A 23,024-nucleotide genomic window follows, 5' to 3' on the forward strand; every position below is an offset into this window, starting at 1 on the left:
ATTGAACGTAAAACTTACAGTTTCACAAGTAAGACATCTGGTTTCATTAGTTAATGTTCCCTGAAAGATCTCATGAACCCAAGTTGGGTCTGGTGTGCTGTTGTTATTTTCACTGTCAATATTGCCATTAGGTAGACGGCCATTTTGCTTTTCCTGCTTTCTCTCTTCTTGTAAAATATCAGCAATTGTGTTTAGTAGATAATTCAAAAACTCATGTGCATCTTGCTGCATGTAGTTGTCAAAAAGTTCTACAACATGAAGACAAATTAATATTAAGTTATTAACAAAGGGTATGTAATAGCTTCACATAAACATGCAATATTAAATCAAACAAAATTTAGAGAATCAGAATAGTTTAGCTGGGAATGCATCAGAGATAGCTATTTGTTTTGATAGTAAAATAATTCTTGAGTTAGGGAAAGGTAGCATATCTGTCCAAAAATATAAAGTGAAACTAAATAAATATATCCTTGAATGATTGTGATAGTCTACTTGAGCCTTTAAAAAAATGCTTAAAACATTTCTTCCTAAATTTATTTTGGCTATCATAGAAATTTTCACCAAAAAATTTGTTTTCATTATGGAAATTAATTTCTCATCCAGACAATACACTTTACAATTCACAGCTATCTCATGTGGTTATTTACAAATGATTAAATAATGCAATTACTTTATCATAAAGACAATGAATCACAGAAATTGTTAGGCACAAGAATCATTATCCAAATTCTTCTAGATGGGAAACTGAGATACAGAAAGATGAACTGATTAAAAGTCACAAGTATGAGATCAATGAACAGGGAATAAAAGCTACGTCTGATCAAACACTGCTCTGCTTATTAAAGCAAGCTTAATGTAGTAGAAGTAACACTGAAAAAGGAGTCAGAAAATTTAGTTCTAGTCCCTAGAACCAGACTAAACTAGACTCTCTGGTACTAACTAGCTGTAAGATGTGGGACAAATCACTTCAGCTCTTTGGGCCATTTTTCCTCATCTATAAAAAGAAGGCAATGGACTACTAGATGAGGGATTTATAACCTGACTGTATAATGGACCCTTTGGCAATCTGGTGAAACCTATGGACCATTTGACCTGCTCTCTCTAAATTCCATCATTTCCTTTCTCTATCTATATTTTAGCACTGTCTTGTTCACCTAGAATGCCACCTATTCAAATCCTACACATTCTTTAAAACTCACCACCCTTCACAAAGTCCTTCCTAACCACTCACGGAACTATTTAACTTTTCACATGATTATACTCTTTCCCTCCAAATTGGATTTTGTGCTCCTTGAGGTTATAAAAATTCTTATTCTTCTTTCTATCTCTCACAGCACCCAACAGTACTCTGCATATATCAACTACACAAATATTTGCTGATTTTTTTGTTCATGAGTTGCATAGATTTTTGTCATACCCCTCCTTGTTATGCTTTCCAAGAATTACACACAGTACAAACTAGGCCACCTGTGACCTTCTGAAATTAATACACTTATGCACAAAGCCAGCTTTAGCCTGCTGTTTCCCAGGTAGTCTGACATGATACCTTAGTCAACCGTGATGATGGTAAATATGGTGAGTATGGGTTTCTTCACTTCTACTGTCACATGCCCGAAGTGTGGATTCCAACAAAATATATCTATGTAACATGTAAGTTAGTATATAGACATAGCCCATGACAAAGAGTTTAAAAAAAAAACACTACAGGATTACTTTCAGAATAAGCAGATATCACTTCACTGCATAATATTAAGGAGTAACGAGTACAAGCCGTTGGATTTGAAAAATATAACTAAATTCATATTGAAATGGAGCCTATGAAGAGGCTAAGCTCCAAGAGTAGAACCAAAAGGCCCTCCAGCTTCCATGGGCAGCACCTATATGGACTTCTATGTCCACAAAGTGATGTCAAACACATGGCTGAGTTGTACTGATTTGTTCATGACAACAGAAGGCTTAATGATGGTAAGAAAGCACAGACTGGAAATACCTCTTTTTAGATTCCAAAATGCATGTTTCGAAAAGGAGAACGTTCCACAACTATTAACATATATGGTAACACTTTGAGCATAATGCCAATTTGGAATTTCTATATGTGAGATTTCAATCAATATTTATTAAGTGCCTACTATGTTCCAGATACTGGGCTAAATGCTGATTTCTTCTCCAAGAAATAGTAAGAATGCAAAAAGAGAAATGGGGGAGGGAAAAAGGATTTATTATACAGCACCTGACCCAGCACAGAAACAGAGCCTTAGCCACATAGGAGGAAGAAAAAGAATCAAAACCATCACAGTACTCTATTAGTACTCACTAGTGCCTGGGTCAAATTTCTATTATTTACCAAACTACTATTATTTACCAGGCTTACTGAGAAAATTCAACACCTGATCTGCACTTTATTTTGTAACATGACTGACATGGAAATATTTTGCATTACTACACGTATAATCTATATCCAACTGTTTGCCTTCTCAAGGAGGGATAAAGAGATAAATAGAGTGAGGGAGGGAGAGAATGTGTAACCCAAAATTTAAAAAAAAAAACAAATGTTAAAATGTTTGTTTATATGTAATTGAGAAACAATAAAAGAAAAATTAAAGTTTAAAAGAAAGAAAAAACAACATGGCAATAAGGCCTTATACACAGTATGTGCTTAATAAATGCCTGTAGAATTGAACGTAGAATCTATTTCAAATACAGCATGTATCTATAGAGGCCAAAGCTTTAGACAAGCAATGGGTGGGGAACCTGTGGCCTTCTAGGTCCTTGGGTGCAGCTTTTTGACTGAGTCCAAGTTTTACAGAACAAATCCTTTTATTAAGGGGATTTGTTCTGTGAAGTTTGGATTCAGTCAAAGTGCCATACTTGAGGACCTGAAGGGCCACACGTGGCCTCAAGGCTGAAGCTCCCTACCTCTGAAATAGCATCATCTATAATTCCATACAAATTAAACATTCTTCCTTTGTTATGAATTAAAAATTCAGAACTCAAAATTCATCATTGGGCACTAACTACAATTAGTTATTTCAAAAGAGATCATAAAATCTAAGAGTATAGAATAAATCTAAAGTATGCTAGATATATGACATGATCTAACAAGAATTGAACTTGGTTATACAAAAATCATCATGTACATACAAGGGACTGGCACATATATGAAAGGAAGAACTTACTGGTAATAAAGGCATATGCATGACAAAATAACTCCCTAGAATTTTAAAAATTCTGTCTGACAAAAGAAATGGGACAGACTAGAAAATTTAAGATCCTTAGATTCTAACTAAACAATTTTCCTATACTCAAAAACTAAAATGCCAAATACATAATCACAAAACGGTTACAAATATTATTATACTATCTATAGTTATGCTGCTTAAAAAAAAAATCAAACAGGGCCTATCTACAGAATTCCAGGACAGAATGAATTAAAAAAAAACTTTTGAAATTAAAGCTAATAATTATGACAGTACCTACCATTTATATAACACTTCAAGGTTTGTAAAAGTGCTTTTCATATATTAATCTCACTTAATCCTTACAACCTCACTGCAAAGGAAGATACTATAATTATTATTGCTATTCCCATTTTATGGACAAGGAAATTAAGGCTCAAGAGAGATTAAACGACTTGCCTAGGATCACACAGCTAGTAAATATCTGAAGCAGGATTTGAACTCGACTGCTCTTAAACTCAAGTCAAGCACTCTGGCCTTTGCCTCAGTTTCCTCATCTGTGAAATGGGGATAATAACAGCATCTACACCTCCCAGAGTTGCTGTAAGGCTAAAATGAGGTACTTATGAAGCTCTTTGCAAACCTTAAACTGCTATATAAATGTTGGCTATTATTATTATCTACTATATCTTTTGGCTGCTAATAAAAGTCAATATAAAAGATCAGATAATAGAATGGTGAGGAAACTTATCTTTTAAAAAATGCTTTCAGAATCTTACACCAATTCTGTACTAAGAAGCCAAGTGCCATCTCCACACACAGTAGGTACTTGGTAACTATTTGATGAATGAATTATCAGACAGCAATCCTCTGAACCAATAATTCACTTGTGGAACTAGGTATTATTTGTTTAACTCTGTTACTCACATAAATAAAATAGAATTTTTGTGCTCGTCATCAAATGAGAATAAAGCAAATTACCCCTACCTCTAGTTTTCTGTTCCAATGCAAACTGTTTACCAATACCAAAGGGAATTAAAACTGATGTGGATTAAGGCATGAGAAGATTTTAACTCACTTTCAAGACACTCTGATTATAATACATAGTTCATAGTAAATGAAGAAAAAAGGGTAGCATTTATTTATGGTTCTTGTCAAAGAAGAAACCTATGCCCTCATACTGAACCTTGCCAAAATCAAAAATATTCAACCCTGAACACTGCTTGAGTTTAAATGCAAAGAACTGAATTAGGGATCACAGTACAGTGGCAAGTGCACTGTAGTTATTCAATATCTGGGTTCAAATAGTGAGTCTGCTATCTACTACCTGAATGAATATGAAATATCAGTTCATCTTTTTGGGTCTGTTTAATCATCTATAAAATGGGGACTTTTAGACTAGTTGATCTTTACATTTTTCTCTAAATCCTATGATCTATCAACAGACACTATCACCCGACTTTTCCTCAAATGATATTTTTAAAAACTATATCATTTTATTATAGAAACATTTACACATAACATATCAATACGTATCCTGTAAGAATATACAAAATTCTCATTCTCACTAAATGAGATGGAAAATTCTAGTAACTAAGTCAAATGAAATCTGAATTGGAATATCCTGAAAACATAAAGCAATTCTTATTCAAGCACATAAATCTTGTAGTACTAGTTTATAATAGATATAAGTATATTGGAAGTAAAAGAATTACCATTTTCTTTTCGTAACCTTGTTATGAACTTCTTAGGAGGTATTACTCCAACCTTTTTCTTCTGAGTGGCTATACTGTGAAAGAGATCTGCTAAACACGTAAGAAGATTCTCTTTCTTCCTAGGTTGACTCTTGTAAGCTAGAACTTTTTCCCGAAATGGACGGCAAAAATAAAGTGCTTGTAGAACTGAATTGCAGTAGCAGGTGTTTCCAAACTAGAACATAAAGGAAAAAGTCTCCGTTAGCTTCAATGATCAAAGTAGTTCTCCAAAAGACTGTGTCTTAGGTCTGGCTTTAGAAGGGGAAAAAGAGACAAGTTGCTAAAATGTGAGTTTCAGCATTAGAGGATCTTGTCTATTTTGACAAACTGATTTTGATGATTTTTCTTAATTTCCGGTTCATAACATAGTACTTGAAAAAGAAAGCAGTCACACTCCAAATCGAAAAACACTTTACAGTAAGTTATCTACAATAAGATTCAGAACTATTTCCTAAAATCATTTAGCAAACTCTCCAAGTGGCTTTTCAGCCATATGTCTTAATGTTCAGTCTGTAGTCAAGTTGCTCACCTTTATTTATCTACCTCATTCACCTCCTTGATCAGCAAATGATGATAAAGCAAAAAAGGGGTTGTGTTAAGTATACCTTAAAGCTGACATCCTCATCCAGTGACTACTTATTATATTTACTTACTCCCTATGACCCAGAAATTACCTTTTACCTCAGAAATGACAATAAATATGAACTTATTCAGAAGGGCACTAGAATTCAACTAATTTCAAAAAAGCAGAAGTATCAGGTGAATAAAGGGATTGATTTAAGTAGAGAAAATTGAACCTTAGGTAGTAATAATAAAAACATTTTTATTATATATATGCATATATGTGTATATATATACACACATAAAGTATGGATTTTAAAAATATTACATTTAACATGTTTATAACGACCAAAATGTTTAAAATAGAACATATTTCCCCCTATCTTTCTTACCTTTCCTCCCACCCCATCTCACCGCTCTCCAAACGTTAATTAACCCTTTTGGAACTTTCCTATAACTATCCAGGGCACCATCATCTTCCCAGCAACCTAGACTCACGACCTCAGTTGTCATCACTCTCACTCACCCACATATCCAATCTACCGCCAAATCTTGTTCCTGTGACATTCGTGTATCTTGAGTTTGTTCCTTTCTTTCCATTCTTACAGCCTTAACCCTAGTTCACAGCTAGGTCTTCATCCCTTCTCACTCAAAACTAAAAAAGCTTTCTAAGTGGCCTCTCTGATTCAAATCCATTCCAATTATCTTCCATTAAGCTACGTATTTTCCTAAAGCATAGTTCTTACCATATAACCCCCTTCTCAATGAGTTCTAGGGGTTCTTGATTTTCTCTAGTACCAAATATAAAGTCCTCTATTTGGCATTTAAAGTCATTTACAAACTGATCCCTTCCTACTCTTATAATTCTATCAATTTACTCCTCTCCATTGCACTTGCCTATTTAAAGGTCCTTAAACAGAACACTCCATTTCCAGTTTCTACGTTTTTATACTAGCTGCCCTCTCGTGCCAGCAATTCTCTGCTCATCAATTCCACTTCTTGGTTCCCTGGCTTTCTTTAAGACTCAGCTCAAAGCCTGCCTTCTGTAGGTCTTCATGGTTTCACTGGCTATTAATATCTCCCCTTCCAGACTTCACTTTCCAATTACTCTGTACATCTCTTGTACCAACTTAATAATTACATGTTGTCTCCCTGAGGGCAGGGACTGTGTTGGTTTTTTGTTTGTTTTTGTTTTAGGGTTGTTGGGTTTTTTTAAGTTGGGGGGGGGGGTTGGTTTTGTCATTTTTTTTGTCTTCTTCCCCAGCACTTAGTAGTATTTGACATATAGTAAGTACTTAATAAGTGCTTGCTGCTTCACCAACTAGGCAGACTAAATAATCCATGAAGTAACAAGAAGTTTAAATAATCATAAATAATGATTTCCAATATCATTATTTAACAGAAAGTTCTCTCTCCAAAGTTGCCAATGTAATTGCTGAATCTAATTTATGGCCTTTTTCTCAGTTCTCTTCCCCTTGAACTGTCCCCCTTGACACTGTCAATTGCATTCTTTTTCTGGATACTCTGCTCTCCATGTTTTTTGCAACCAAAATCTACTTACCTACAAAGATTCATATTTATGTTCTTTTTTAATGAAAATGTTATTGTGTATCACTGTCCTTTAATTATGATTGCTTCAAAAATTCATTGAAACTGCAAAATCCAAATATAGTAGGGTTTCCTCATCTCTCTTTTCTAGAACTAAATTTCCACCTCATTTTCTTTTGAACTTCCTGTAAAGTTTTTTGCACAGTGCATAGTTTGAACAATTTTAGACTATAACAAAGCAGCAGCTAACTTTAGGAGGCAACTAAATCTCTACAATACTGGAATAAAGCTCTTTTACAACAAAGTGGAATTTAGCAAAATTTTGTTAATATCCAGCCGATGTAGAACCTACATTTTAGGAGATCTAACATCACAAACTACAGAACAGAAGAGAATGACCAAAATGATGAGCAGTTTTGGGAGCCATGCCATATGAAAATCATTTGAGACAACTAGACATGTTTAGCTTAAATAAAAGAAGTCTCTGGGGCAGAGTGAAGGAAAAACAGAGGACATAAGCACTGTCTTCAAATATCTAAGAAGTTGCTATATGGAAAAATTGTAAAATTACAGAATCAGAGTGAGTGGAATGCTGAAATAGTGAAGCCCCCTCAGTATGGGACAACACCTTACCTCTCCTACCATCCACCCCCACTCTGCACCCCTTCTATATTTTTTAGAAACTTTTTCTGAGAAAGTAGAGATAAGAAATTACATCAGTAGACAGACATTCTGCAAGGTCCTGTTTATCTAGCTTTTACTCCCTTTTCCCTGGTCTCACGCCTGTCTTTTTGTTCTTTGTTCTCTGTTGCTGGGAAAAGATTCTGCGTTTAGAATGTGAGCTCCAAATCCAGTCATTGGGAACAGGAGCCAGTAGGGGCTGGGGGAACTCTGTATTAGGGTCTACATAACTTGCTTTGAGCTGTATGCAAGACACACACACTTGCTGGCCTCATCTTGGGCCATGCTTCGTGTGTCCTTTCTCATGAGAAAGCAATAAACTCCTTTTTGCCTTTTCTCAAGAACAGTCTCTGTTTATTTTTAATGTGAGTAGTGGTCTCAGACCCACACAAGAGTTTGATCAGGGAGATCAAAATTCTTCTAGTCTAACCTATTATTTGAATAAAATTTTCTCAACAATATCCCTCAATAAGTGATCATCTAGAAAATGTGAAAAACACCCTTCAGCAATTATATGTTTCTTTTTTTTTTTTTTAGCAGTTACATGTTTCAATGATAAAACAACTTTCCTCTTTTCTAAGGGAATGAGGGAATTTGAATTAAGCAAGTTCTCCTCCTGAATATCATGAAAACACAGGCTGTACGGAATGAGTTTAAATAGCAATATTTAACTACAATCATATACTTTATAATTAATCCAGCCTACATATTCTTTTAAAAACATTTTGAAAGGCTGATTATTCCAGTTTAAGAAATTCCTTCACAAAATCCTACTATGATGCTTCATTTTGTATGGAGGTAACCCTGGGTTATTTAAGACTATGTCAACAGTGACAGTTATGGAAGAATCTCCCAAGGTTTTGAGTATTGCTCCAGCAAATAAGACAATGACAACTTTACTCAGAACTGCCTAGCTAGGTATGGAAAGGCTTATTACCAGGAAACTGGCTATCTTGTGAGGAATTCTTTGATCACGGCAACACAAAGAAAAATGGCCCTCAGTTCTATGTGGTCTCCTTCAACCTCTTTAGCAAATGTACTAGGGTAGTGAAAAAGGGAACGAATGTTGCTAAAGATGACATAATTTGTACTCTAAATGGCTTTGTTCAATGACAGCCAAGTAGATACAATAATGGAGGAACTAAATCATATCATTTTTGACATTCTTTCTATAAATGAAACCTGAAGATGAAATAAGTAGCAGCTAAATAGATGGAGGGGTCACAGACTCTATCTGGATAGGCAAACAGAGGAATTGGCAGAATTGGTCTTATTTTGCCCCAAAAGGCAATAAGAAACAAAATTTTATGGGATATTAGGTCATACAATGCTCTGGAAAACCATCTGCAAAAACAAAATCTGACAAAACACCATGAAAATAGCTGCAGCTTATGTGTTAATACCTCTTAGAGGGAATAAATCAGTGAAAAATTTTAAGAACTCAGTAAGACTCTCCAAATTAAATCAATATATATTCCGATATTCAGTGGATTAATTCAAAGGTAGACATAGAAAAAAATGTTAAAAAATATCCTTTTAGAATAAGAAAATGAGGCCAAAGGCCGTATAAAAACCATACGAAGATTGTACAAAAGCTTAAAGTTTACACATCATAAATACGTTTTGCAAGAAAATAAACAAGTTGCTGGACATAATGAGCACCAGACATCACACACACAAAAAAATTAAATCATATTTGATGGAAAATGACAATTCCAAATTGATGTGGGAATTATTCCAGAATCAATTGTCTTTGTACGTGCAGATGATCAATGCTGTTAAAGATAAAGTTTAATTTAAAATACAAAAAGTAGAAATACAAAATAAAATACAAAAATAGAAATAAAATGATTTTTAAAAAGATCTGGCATGCAATTAAAACAACTCCAACCTAAACTATTTAAGCAAAAACTAGGAAACAGATGGAAAAAAGGCCACTAACAGGAGAATGATCTACAAAAATCTATCCATTGTAAATCAACTGCCCTAACAAGGAGATCAAAAGAGCCTAGAAATCACCCCAGCAAACACCTGACTTATTTGTCTACCAGCAAAATATGATGCCAAAGAGAAATACTGTCTTAGAACATAAACAATAGTAATAAAAATAGCATTTTTTTTTTTTTGCTTTTTGGCAGGGCAATTGGGGTTAAGTGACTTACCCAATGTCACACAGCTAGTACATGTGTCAAGTGTCTGAGGCCGAATTTGAACTCCGGTCCTGTCCTCCTGACTCCAGTTGCCCCCAAAATAGCATTTCTATAGCAATTTAAGGTTCTACAAAGTGGCTTACATACATTATCATTAGATCTTCATAACCCTGGTTGAGGTAATACTATTCTTGTTCCTATTTTACAGTTTGGGAAAGTGAGGTTAACTAACGTGCCCAGGGTGATACAGGTAACAACTGAGGCAGAACTCAAGCTCAGATCATACTCCTAGTCTAGTGTTCTATTCACTATGCCATCCAACTCCCCAAAATTAATTTATAAAATCTTTGAAGTAGGAAAGGAAATTAATAAGAGCTACAATTCTTAATAAAATATCAAGAAGCAAAGGAGGGAGGGAAATGAGACAACTAAAAAAACTCATTTTAATGGCATTTAAGGACCAAACTGGGTTACCAAAGAAATAAAAACTGGGAAAGATCTGCAAAGATAGGTAAATCAACTATTTATACCATAAAGATCAATGGAACCAGAACATGAGGGCCCGAACATTATATTCTCAGATGACAGTCAATGGAAGTAGACACTGAAGAAAAACAAGGATAGGAAAACAAACTACAGTTATCCCTTCCACATCCCCAGAATTAGGGGAGTGACGTTCCTACAACCTGGAAAATCCATGTGTAATTTTTTGGCCTTCCCTTCATACCTGAAAAGTCTGATATTTTTCTTTTTCTTTTATAGAGTGTTTACAGTACTCATTGCAAAATCTGGGTAGATTTTACACAATATTACACATATATTTTATGCATTTCCAAATTTCTAAACTTTTTCTGTGTCATCTGCTGGCTTTCATGTGTCATCTGAAGCTTCCACAAAACTCCCCCAAAATTGCCATTTAATTTGTTATGCTGATCTGCAACATATTGAAACCACAATGGGGAAAGTCACAATGTGGAAGGGATAACTGTAAACAAGATTAAGTATACACTATGCAAGTTCATACTATAAGTGCCAGTTAAGCATTGAGATCAATTCTCAAGGTATCTGAAAAAAATCTTGGACCTTTTTACCACCAAAACAAAATGACAGACATTAGGAATAACTAGGTACTTACCCACATGATGACCTTCCCTATGAACACACATTTCTTTTAGAATAAAGCATGCAGAGACATTATTAAAGGAGGGGGAAAAGGAAAAGGACCTATTCATACAAAAATATTTATAGCAGCTCTTTTTGTGGTGGCAAAGAATTGGAAACAGAGGGCATACCCATCAATAAGAAATGGCCGAACAAAGTGGATTGTTATGGAATTATATTGTGCTATATGAAATGACAAGCAGGATGCTTTCAGAAAAACCTGGAACATGAACCGATGCAAAGTGATGCGAGTAGATCAGGAGAACATTAACAGCAACAACTGTGAATGACTTAGCTATTCTCAGCAACACAATGATCTAGGACAATTCCAAAGGACTCCTGATGAAAAAATCTGAGTGCAGATCGAAGTATACTTTTTTTTAAACTCTATTTTTTTGCTGATTTTTTGGGGTACCTGGGTTTTCCTTCACAACATTACTAATATGGAAATGTTTTATATGATGGCACACATATAACCTACATCAAATTGCTTGTCTTCTCAATGAGGTGGGAGAAGAGGAGGGAGGGTGGAGAGAAGACACAAAGAGATAAATCAGGAAGCTATTAAAATAGGCCAGACAAGAGAGGTGATGGAGGTTAGAGGGAAGGGCTAAACTACGGTGGTGATCATGTGAATGAAGTTAGTATGACAAAGACTGAGGTAGAATTAATAAGATTTGGCAACTGAATTGCCCAGAAAGATGAGGGAGAGAGAAGATCTGAGGATGACTCAGAGGTTTTGAATCTAGCTAAATGGAGACAAGGAGCCAATGAAGTTGTCCTTGAGATTCATTTGTTTAGGAGAACAAGGAGCCTAAAAAGTCCAGTCCATCTCCTAGAAACTGTATCCATGACAATATCAGTTCCTTCTCTGGAAGCAGATCATATGTTTCACCATTAGTCCTTTGGCATTGTCTATACTGCTGAGAATAACTACATCATTCAGTTATTCATCATACAATATTGCTGTTACTGTGTACAATGTTCTGCTCGTTCTTCTCAATTCACTTTGAACCAGTTTCTGTAAGTCTTTCTAGGTTTTTCTGAAAGCATCCTGTTTGTCATTTCCTGTAGCTACAGTAACATATATCAAACATTGTTCAGCTATTCCCGAATTGCTGGGCATGCCCTCATTTTCTAATTCTTTTGCCACCACAAAAAGAGGTACTATAAATATTTTTGTACAAATAGATCTTTTTCCCTTTTTTAAAAAAATGCCTTTGGGATACAGACTTAGTAGTGGTATTGCTGGATCAAAGAGTATGCACAATTTGACTGTCCTTTGGGCACAGTTCCAGATCACTCTCCAGAATGGGTGGATCAATTCACAACTCCACCAACAATGCATTAGTGTCTCTGTTTCCCCATATCCCCTCCAACATCCCACATTTTCCTCTGTTGTTCTCTTCTAAGTTTGTGCCTTGGTGTAAGAAATGGGAGGAGGAGTTTTGTTTCCACAGAACTAAAGGTGTGCTTCCCCGCCCTCCCCCACCCCAGCTTTAGCAGAAACCAGGCCTCAAGGTCGGTCAGGTGAGAAGTCAGAGGCTTGCAGGCATGAGGGTGCTTTTTGGGAAGGCAGTCAGGGGAATCAGAGAGGCCAAACCACTTGAACCAGTTCAAGCTTATCTAGGGTCTGGTCTTGGTCAAGAATCCAGGCCTACTGATTTGCATAATTTGCATATGTTAAAGAGGGAAAGTAGGGGAAGTAAAAGAATATAGTTTAATCCTAAACTAAGACAAGGAAAATCTAATTAGCTTCACTTTTGCTTCTGTATCCTTATTATCCTACCTGTATAAACTGTATAACCTAGGAAAACTATGTAAAAAATAAAGATTGTAAACTAACCATAACTCTAGCAGGAGTGGAGGGAATGGTTACCCCTGCTCCTGCAGCTATATCAGTGTGAGTGTTCCAGTGAGCACTATACCCACTCTCTTGAAGAGCGTAATAAAAAGCCCTCCTCTGCCCACTCTGGTCTTGAGTTCTTTGGGTGAGAATGGGCAAATCACATGGATCTTCCTAAGGTCAAGTGAAAGGAAGCAATAGGTAGTGGAGGCTCGTCCTGGGCTTACTCCTGGATCTTGCCTTGGGGTGTCCTGTGACCCCCACTGCGGTGTTGAGAGGGCTACCACTCCTGATTCCCTTGGGGAACCCTGTGGTCTGCACAGCCTTCTTAAGGGGACATCACTTGGGACTTCCGGCCCTGTCTCGGGAGCCTTGTGATCTTACAGCTGTTCTAAAGGGGCCATCACTTGGGTCCTCCTTAGGGTCTGACCCCTAGGAGGTCCTGGGATCCCCACAGATTAAGGGGGGGGCTACCACTTGGTCTTCCTCTGGGAGTCCTGTGGTCTGTACAGCCTTCCCTAGGGATTATCACAGGGTTCTTCCTCAAGACTTTGGCCCTGCCTAGGAAGTCCAGCGATCCCCAAAGCCGTGTTTTCTCACAATTTGGGGAAGTCCAGTGATCCCCAAAACCACGTTTCTCACACTTGGTAACTTGGTAACTTTCTGTAGTCAAGTTCTTTTTGTTTTTGTTTTTTTTTTACTAATTTTTTCTGTCTATTTTGTGATGGTGTTTTTACACGAGTTAGGCTCTGGTCCTGCATTGGCCCAAGTTTTTTGTTCTGGGGCTCAGGAGCTTGCTGCTGGCTTTCATAGAGCTTCAGGGTCTACCTGCTTGCTTACACTAGAGGATAGGCATCCCTTCTACCTTGTAGTTCCGGGTGGGGCTTCCCTGCTGGCCTCTTCTGTGTGTGGGGTTTCCCTGCTGGCCTGACCCAGGAGCAGGGCCTTACTACCGGGTTGCTATGTGTCTCCAGTTACATACAGGATCAAGTACAAAATACGCCATGATTTAGTAACATGAGCCATCTTGCTGGTCCTAGCATATTTCATCTTCATGCCTTTTCATTAATGGTCATCCATGTTTGGAATTCTTTCCCTCCTCATCCCCACCTCTTAGTTTCCCTGAAGACTCAAATAAAACTACCTTCTAAAGGAGACTCTTCTACCACCCCAACTCTTTAGTGCCTAATCCTTTCGAGGTTACCTTCCATCTATTCTAGATCAGGGCTTCTTAAGTGACCCCTTTTCCTGAGTGCATGCGCCATGCAAATTGTGCCTGTTTTGGGTTCTGAACCAAGGCTGCAGTGATGGATTCATTATGTGTTTGATTTTTAATTAATTTTTGGTCATTGCACATTCAGAACTTTTACAGTTGCCAAATTTTTCATTACCCCATATGAGGTTGAGACCCACACTTTAGGAAGCACTGCTCTAGTTAACTAGCCTAGCATTTATAAGGTTGTTTAAGTTTCCCTCATTAGAATGAGAGCTCCTTGATAGCAGAGGCCATGCCTTTTTTTTCCTTCTTTTCTTTTTCAATCCCTAGTAGCTGGCAGTTCCTCCCATATGGTAAGCATTAAAAAATGTTTGTAGACTAACTGATATTACCTGATAGTCAAATACTCTTTCGCCTATTTTAGATAGATGGGAAGGTAAATGAGATAATATTATACTTCAGGTCAAAATGAGAAAGGATAACATGTTGGAAGAATAACCAAAGTCCATCTTTTTAATCCAATTTTCTCTTCTATTATCTTCTTTTTTAATGATCTAGATAGTAAAAAATATTGTAGTTTCACAGACTACCCATTCCTATCTCTCTCCATTCTCATTTCCTCTTTAATGCTCTTTGAAACAACAGAGAATTCATTTTTAAAAAGTTTAACATGAACGCACATACTTTCATAAATCCATTAGTAAATGAAAATGCAAAACAAAACACAAACAAAACCCACAATAAACCAAGTCGTTACAGATCAAATATTATTGCAACAAATGCTAACAGAAAAAAACAAAACAAACCCCCTGTATAACAAAATATTTCTACAAAGTATTTAAGGAGGAGTAACTATTCACATTTCCATATTACTTTAACTTCTTTCTATATGGAGTTTTACTAAGCTTGTTCCATTTGATCCTCACAGTAACTCTGATAGGTAAGTTTTATTATTTTTTATATTATATATATTATATTATTATCTCCACTTAAAAGATGAGGTTAATCGATTTGCCTAGAATCAAGCAGCTAGTGTAGTGGGATCTGAACTTGGGTTTTCCTGACTTCAAGTCTAGAACTCTAATAATCATACCATACTATCTCTTTAAGAAGTAAATGATTGTACAATTAAAGATAGCATGTAAATGCTAAGAGAATAATCTGAGAGATCAAGTTAGTTAACCAAGTCAACCTTGAAGGTAGTGAGAAGATTAATGGGAAACAAGACAATGATACCAGATTGAACTGAAAGAATATTAGCAGAAAGACCATAGAGTATCGCAAAAAACCAAGTTATGAGTTGATGAAGCAGGTCTAGACAAAAGGTATTAAATATTTATTGAATATATGACACTGTGGAAAAATGAGTTTGAATTTGAAAGACAAACCACAGGGTTTGGTAAAAGGCAGGGAGACAGTTTCTTTAAATGTTTTTCTGTTTGGCTACCCTTACTCTCTAAAGAAAATTTCCCAAATGATTAAAGAATAAATGTTTACTCTTTCATTGACATGAAATACAACATTTTTATTTCTTACACTTTAGAGCAAGCATTAATGGGAAACCAAAGTCTTTCCTGTGCCTCAATATATTAATAACATCCTGGTTTTTTTCCTCTGTGTGAATAGGCTTCTCTTTATCCCTTCTCCCCCTACCCTACCCAAGACTGTTTTCACTTCCGTTTTGCAAAATATTTTAATTTATCTCATATAATTAGGTTTTACCCATTACTCACAAGGTAACCATATTAAACTTCAGCTACTCTCTTTTTCTCCTCTATAAAATGTGTCAGTACTTGTTACCCTTCTAAAGGCTATATTAAAACTAATATGTCTTAGTTACTTCTAAGTTCTAAACTAGGCACTGCCTTTCTCTTCCTGAAGAGAAATTTCCTATTTCCTCTAAGTCTTGTGATTTTAAATGGATGCTCTGAGTTACTGGTATATGAAATATGGGTATTTAAACATCCCTTCTACCTCTAAAAGTCTAAAATGCTCATGCTGCCTCATGGCAAAGTAAAAATTCATTATTAGGCTTGGAAAGTTCTCTGTGTCAAACATGGTAAGAGAAAGAAAGTAGAAAGAAATACAGTATAGGAGGGAAAGAAACATACTACCACAGAGAATAAATTTCCTTAAGACTAAAAAGAATGAGTATAGCCACCTCAAAAAGATGGAATCAAAGAAGTTATCTTGGATTTAAATGAGTTCTTAAAGCAGAAGGGCTAGAAGTAAAATCTTAATTAACATAGTTACCATTAGACATTCACATTATAAGAGAAAACAATATTTTGGCATAGTGAACTTGTTAAAAAGTTACATATTGCTAATAATCATATTCTACCCTGAAGGAATAAAGAAATAAGGTAAGTATACCCAGGAAAACAACTGATACAATGACACTAATTTAAAGGAAAACAACTTTGAAAGACTTAAGAACTCTAATCAAGAACAACCATAACTTCAAAAGACTAAGATAAAACATGCTGCTGACCTCCAGGCAGAGAGATTACAATGTACTAAAGCTACAAAATGAGATATACATTTTCAAATATAGCCTTTTTTGCAGGAGTGGGAAACAACGTGTGTGGAATATTGTATATAATGTGATGCTTTTCCTTTTTGTCAGTTAACCTGGTTTTTTTCCCTTCATTTTTTATTCTTTGTTATAAGGGATGGCTCTTTGGGAGAGAGGGAGGGATATGCTGGGAAAGGAAGGTAATATAAAAACAAAAGATAGCAACTAAAAAAAAAACTACAAGGATTCTCAGTAGTCAATCAAATAACAACAAAGATCCCTCTCTTTTCACATTTGTAATGCAAGGTGGAAAGTCAGACAATTTTTGTCCTGAGTAAAAGTATGAGAGGGAGCATGGCTTAATCCTTAATATATACAGAAGTGGAAGACCTGACTTCAAGTTCAACCTCTGACATGATACCATGTGACTGTGTCTGTGTGATTGCAAGGCAAGTCATTTTAACTTTTATTACCACAGGCTACTCCCTCCTAAGACTCTAAATTGCAGAAAAGTCACAAAGTTCCTTATTTCTCATTACCATTTTCAGACTCTATGTCTACCATTTTTCTATCACTTCATCACTATCCTCTGCCTCTCTGATTAAAGGGTGGGGCCATGAACTCCAAATCTCCATTTAAGAAGGAAGATCAGTTCAATTCAGACATGTCATTTCTCACCTGTCTGTACTACTTTAGGATTTCTCTAACTTCTCCACTATGGCCTCAACATGGCCCTCTACCCAACTTTCCATCTTCCTTTTATGTTTTGTCTTCCCCCCATAGATTTTAAGTTCCTTTAGTGCAGGGACTGTCTTTTTTTCTCATTTAACTTAGTCAATGTTCACTTGATTGACACTTGTCACACAGCAACCTCTCTTTCTCTGAGATTTACACACTATTCAAATTTATTATTCAATCCTGATCCTGGTGGCCCTTGTATTTCCAATGCCAGAACATTATTCTTTATTCTATAGTAAGTTCAGTATCTAGTCAGGTTCCCAGGCTTTCCACCTCAACCTCTGCCCTCATGCTAAAAGGCTTCAACAAACTTACGGATATTTCCTAAAATATCCTAAAGTCCCGAATAGTCAGTCTACTCAATTTCCACAACCTACCTATATACAGTAATGTTCACACCTTTGATTTTGCCATTATCCATAAACTTTTATCATTCCATCTTTCCCTAAGCCTTACAACCCCTAAAGCCTATTCTTTACCTTCAACATGCCTGCCATTGCTTCCACCTCTCAGTTCTTTCTCAGATCACTACCTTTACACTAGCTATCACCTGTCTTCCCTACCTCTACCCCTCTAGTAAACCAATTCAATTCTATGCTGTAATCCAGTGATGGCAAATTCAAATAGAAATGAGAACCACTAAACCATACATAAGGGTGCCTGTGGGCCACATACTGACTTAGAAACCTACATATTAACAACATCTCTGCTTTATATATTTTATTTATTTTGTTAAATGTTTCCCAAATATACTTTAATCTGGTTCTGGGAGTGTTTGACACCTCTGCTGTAATTTATTCTCAAATTCTTTGCCCCCTTTGTCCTACAGCCAAGCATACTTTACTAAAACTCAACACTGGATTGTTCCAAATATCTACCTACTTCACTCCTAGTCACATGTTGGTGCTGGAAGAGCTGAAAGAAATGAAATCATGGTACCTGGATTATTTAATCTCAACTAGATCTTTCCTTCTGCAAGGCAATCATTCTACTATTCTCTGTTGTACTTGCCAAAGTGGGGTCTTTCAAATCTTTCCTCTATCCTCAATCCTCCATGGGACCCCATCCCCATACTTTCTCTACTGAGGACCTCACTTCTGACCTTACTGGAAAATAAATAATGTCATTCCCTCTTCTACCCTCTTGAACAGCACTCAGACATTTTCTCAACTATTTCCTCCTTCATTCATGTCTCAGATGAAGAGGTGGGCCATCTTCTTGCTAAGGTCAATCCCTCTATATGAACCCTTGATGCTGTCTCTTACCTTCTAAGTTTTATTAATGTGTCTTGTTTTTAAATTACATTTACAGAATATTCCCACTCCATGAAAGGTGTCATAACAAATTAAAACTACTATGCCAAACTAGTAATATAGTAATAACATTTGTATTCCTCCCCACCTCTCTTTAAAAATTAACAGGAATCTAATTTTTTTTCTTACTTCCACTCCTTATCCACTGGGGAAAAAAAAAAACAAGAAAAACACATTCTTTGTAACAAATATGTATAATCAAGTAGAACAAATTACCTCAATGACTATATACAAATCACCCTGTACCCTAAATCCATTACCTCTGTTATGGATAACAAGCTTCATCCTCTGGAATCATGAATGGTCATAGAATTGAACATAATTCTTACAGTTTTTAAAGCTGTTTGTTTTTAGAGTCTTACTGTATAAATTGTTTTCCTGGTGCTGTTTACTTTACATCAGTTCATTTAAGTCTTTCAGTGTCTTTGAAATCTTAGTCCCTCATTTCTTACAGCATAAAAGTACTCTCATCACAGTTCATATATCACAATTTATTCAGCCAATCTGCAATCTGTGGGGCATGACCTTTGTTTCCAGTTTTTGTTGCCACAAAATGAACTGCTATAAATACTTTTGTGTAAGTGGGACCTTTTCTTCTTTCTTAGATCTCATCTGGTTTTGATGGGTATAGACCTCAGAGTGAGACAGCTGGGACAAAGAGTGTGGGCAATTTTGCAACTTTCTGTATTAAATTCCAAACTTCTTTCCAGAATGGTTGTACTCATTCATTCACAAGTGTACCAAGAGAGAGCATCAACGTGCCTGTTTTCCCACAAGTGTTCCAGCATTTATCATTTTCTTTTTTATTTGGGGGGGGGGGGTGGTATCTTTGCCCATTTGAGAGATGTGAGGTAGAATCCCAGAATTGCTTTAATTTGCATTTCTTTAATTAGTAGTGATTTGGAGCATTTTTTCATATGGCTATAGTCTGTGTTTCTTCCCTTGAGAAATGTCTATTCATGTAATACTATCAGGATAGCTCTTATTTTTATAAATTTGAATCAGTTTCTTATATTTCTTAGAAATGAGTACTTTATCAGAGAAACTTGCTACAAAGTTTCCCCAGTTAATTGTTTCCTTTTAATCTTAGCTTTATTGTTTGTACAAAATACTGTATTTTACATAAACGAAATTATTCATTTTCTCTTCTGTGATCCTCTATCCCTTAATTGGTCAAGAACTTATCTATATATCTTAATTATTTAAAAGTTTCTGTAGTTTGTTTATGGTATGACCTTTTATATCCAGGTCACTTATTACTTAACTTATCTTATAAGATGTGAGGTTTCAGTCTAAATCTGATTTCTTCCATTTTGCTGATTAATTTTCCCAGGATTTTCTTTTGGTAAAATAGTAAATATTTATCCCAGTAAATGGGATTTTATGCTTATCAAATACATTTGCTTCTGTATGTTTTTCAATCTCTATTTTATAACCAGTACAAAATTGTTTTTATTAACTACCCTGGGGTATAGTTTCAAATCTGGCACTTCTAGGTTACCTTCATTCCCATTTCTTCTCCTTATCTGTATTGAAATTCTTGACCTTTTATTCCTCCAATGAGTTTTGTCATTATTTTTCTATTTCTATAAAGTATTCTTTTGGTAGTTTGATTGGCATGATATTGAATAAGCAAATTAATTTAGGTAGTACTGTGTTTTTATTACATTAATTCATCCTGCCCATGAACAATTAATATTTTTCCAATTATTCACACCAGTATTTTTATAAGCAATTGTTTTCTAGTCCAACAGAGAAAGAGACAGAGCTACTGTGTGGACTTCAAAGGATTTTATGTACTATGTATTAATTTTAAAGGGCATTTCTCTAGCTCTTCTAGCTGGGTTTTATATAGAAATGCTAATGATTTGTGCAAATTTATTTTATGTTGTGGAAGTCTGTTAAAGTGAACAAATGTTTAAACTAATTTTTTGATGACTCTTTAAAGTATACTATGCTATTCTTTAAGTACACCATCACATTATGTGCGAAAAGTTATAATTTTGTTTCCTTTTTACCTATGCTTATTCCCTCAATTTCTTTTTTCTTATCTTATTACTATCAGCATTTCTAAAACTATGAGAAACAGAAGTGGTTACAGTGGACATCCTTGTTTCATCCCTGAATGTACTGCAAAGGATTCTAGTTTATCTCCATTACATAAGATTCCAGTAGTGCTTGGTTTTAGATTTTTGTTGTTGTTCAATCATTTCAGTCAAGTCTGACTCCTTGTGACACCATTTGGAATTTTCTTGGCAAAGATACTGCAATGGTTTGCCACTTCCTCATTCAACACATTTTACAGATGAGGAAATGAGGCAAACTGGGGTAAAGGACTTGCCCAGGGTCACACTGCTACTAAGTACCTGAGATCACATTTGAATTCAGGAAGATAAGACTTTCTGGACTTCAGGTTTATCCATACTTTTCTAATTTTTGCAAAACAATTTGTATAATACTGTTAATTGTTCTTTGAAATGGTAGATAGAATTCACCTGTGAATCTACTTTGGCATAGACTCCCACTATCTTTTCTTCAATCTCTTCCTATCTATTGGCTCCTTCAGGCTGCTTACAAACACTCTCAATTCTCCCTATCTTGGAAAAAAAAAACTCTATGATCATAGGATTATAGTTTTAGGACAGGAAGGGGACTTAGAAAGCCATTGAGTGCTACTCCCTCATTTTACCAATAAGGAAACTGAGGCACATAGAGGATGATTAACATGCCCAGGGTCACATAGTAAGTGTCTCAACTTTCCTATTACTGTAGAAGGAAATATATCCTCCCAGTCACCCAAGCTTACAATATTACTATCATCCACAATTCTTCACTCTTATTCACCCCACATATCCAAACTATTGCAAATTCTGTTGCTTTACATTCACAACAGTCTCTTGGACTACTGTCAGTTTTCTGAACTGGTCTCCTCCCCTTAACTCTTTCTCCACACTCCATACCAATCCATTCTTCATTCAGCTAACAAGGTGATTTTCCTAAAGAGTAGGTTTAACTCTATCACCCCTCTCTGCCCACCAAACTCCAACAAGCTCTCTATTACATGCAACATCAAATAGAAGTCTTCTGTTTGGCATTTAAAGCTCTCTACAACCTCACTCTCTGCTGCCATTCTAGTCTTCTTAGATTTAACTTTATAGTCTAGATACACTGGTCTACTTTTTTTTTTTAAACTTGATACGCTACCATCTCCTATTCCTTTGCTTTTTTGTACTGCCTGTTCCTAATTCTTGGAATGTTCTCTCTCCTCACCTCAGCCTGTTAATTTCCCTGACTTCCTTCCAAACTCATCTCAAATCCCACTTTCAGCTAGATGCCTTTCCTGGTACCTGCCTCCCCCCACCCAACAGCTAGTACCTTGTCTTCTGGGGTTACCTTCCATCTAATTTGTATGTACCTTGCTACCTACTGCATTTCCCAATAGAATAATAGCTCCTAACAATCTGGAACTATGCCCAAAGGGCTATAAAACTGTTATGTCCTTTGACCCAGCAACACTACCACTAGGTCTATAACTAAGAGATTCCCCCCCCAAAAAAGGCCTAAGTACAAAAATATTTATAACAGTTCTTTTTGTGGTGACAAAGAATTGGACATTGAGGGGATGTCCATTGATTGGAGAATGGCTAAACAAGTTGTGGTATAAGTACTGCAACCAACAATCACCTACCCAGAAAAGCTGAATATAATATTTCAGGAGAAATGATGGACAGTAAATGAAGAGAGGACTTTCAAGTATTCCTGATGAAAAGACCAGAGCTGAATAGAAAATAGGATACTCAAACAGAAGACTTAAGAGAAGCATAAAAAAAAAATCCTGAAAGAGAATACAGAGGGAATAGGTATGGAATGATTATGATGGGATGATATCCAAAAAATAAAATTAAGGGATGAAAAAGAGGAATGCGCTGGGAGAAAAGGAAAGGTAGAATGGGGAAAATTATCTCACATATAAGAGGAGCAAAAGGAAGAGCTTTTACAATAGAGGGGAAGATGGAGGATGATAGGCAACACTTAAATATACTCTCATTGGAACTGGCTCAAAGAGCCAAACGTACACACTCAGTTAGATATAGAAATCCATCTTACCCTACAGGGAAGTAGGAGGAGAAGGATATGGGAGGAGGAGGGGGTTGTGTGTATGCTGGAAGGAGGGGCAGACTAAGGGAGGCAGTGATCAGAACAAAACAGTTTTTTGAGGGGGGAAAAATGTGGAGAGGGAGGGACAGAGAAAGAAAGAAGTGGGGAGGCAGAGAGGGGGAGAGAGACACACACAGAGACAGAAAGAGAGAGAGAAACAGGATGGAGGGAAATACAGAGTTAATAATCATAACTGTGCATGTGAAT

General features: G+C 36.1%; 1 protein-coding gene across 2 annotated transcripts in view; it reads right to left on the reverse strand.

The window, feature by feature from the left end:
* The window catches only part of USP12 (ubiquitin specific peptidase 12), a 134,590-nt gene that overhangs the window by 37,158 nt on the left and 74,408 nt on the right, over positions 1 to 23,024 (reverse strand). For both annotated transcript variants that reach the window (XM_036745292.1, XM_036745291.1), the window contains exons 3-4: positions 4,892 to 5,105; positions 19 to 248 (exon numbers count right to left, since the gene is read on the reverse strand). In XM_036745292.1, coding sequence (XP_036601187.1) covers positions 19 to 248; positions 4,892 to 5,105 — 444 coding nt within the window. The remainder of the gene's footprint in view (positions 1 to 18; positions 249 to 4,891; positions 5,106 to 23,024) is intronic.

Source organism: Trichosurus vulpecula, chromosome 2 (assembly GCF_011100635.1).
Source record: "Trichosurus vulpecula isolate mTriVul1 chromosome 2, mTriVul1.pri, whole genome shotgun sequence".
NCBI lineage: Eukaryota > Metazoa > Chordata > Mammalia > Diprotodontia > Phalangeridae > Trichosurus > Trichosurus vulpecula.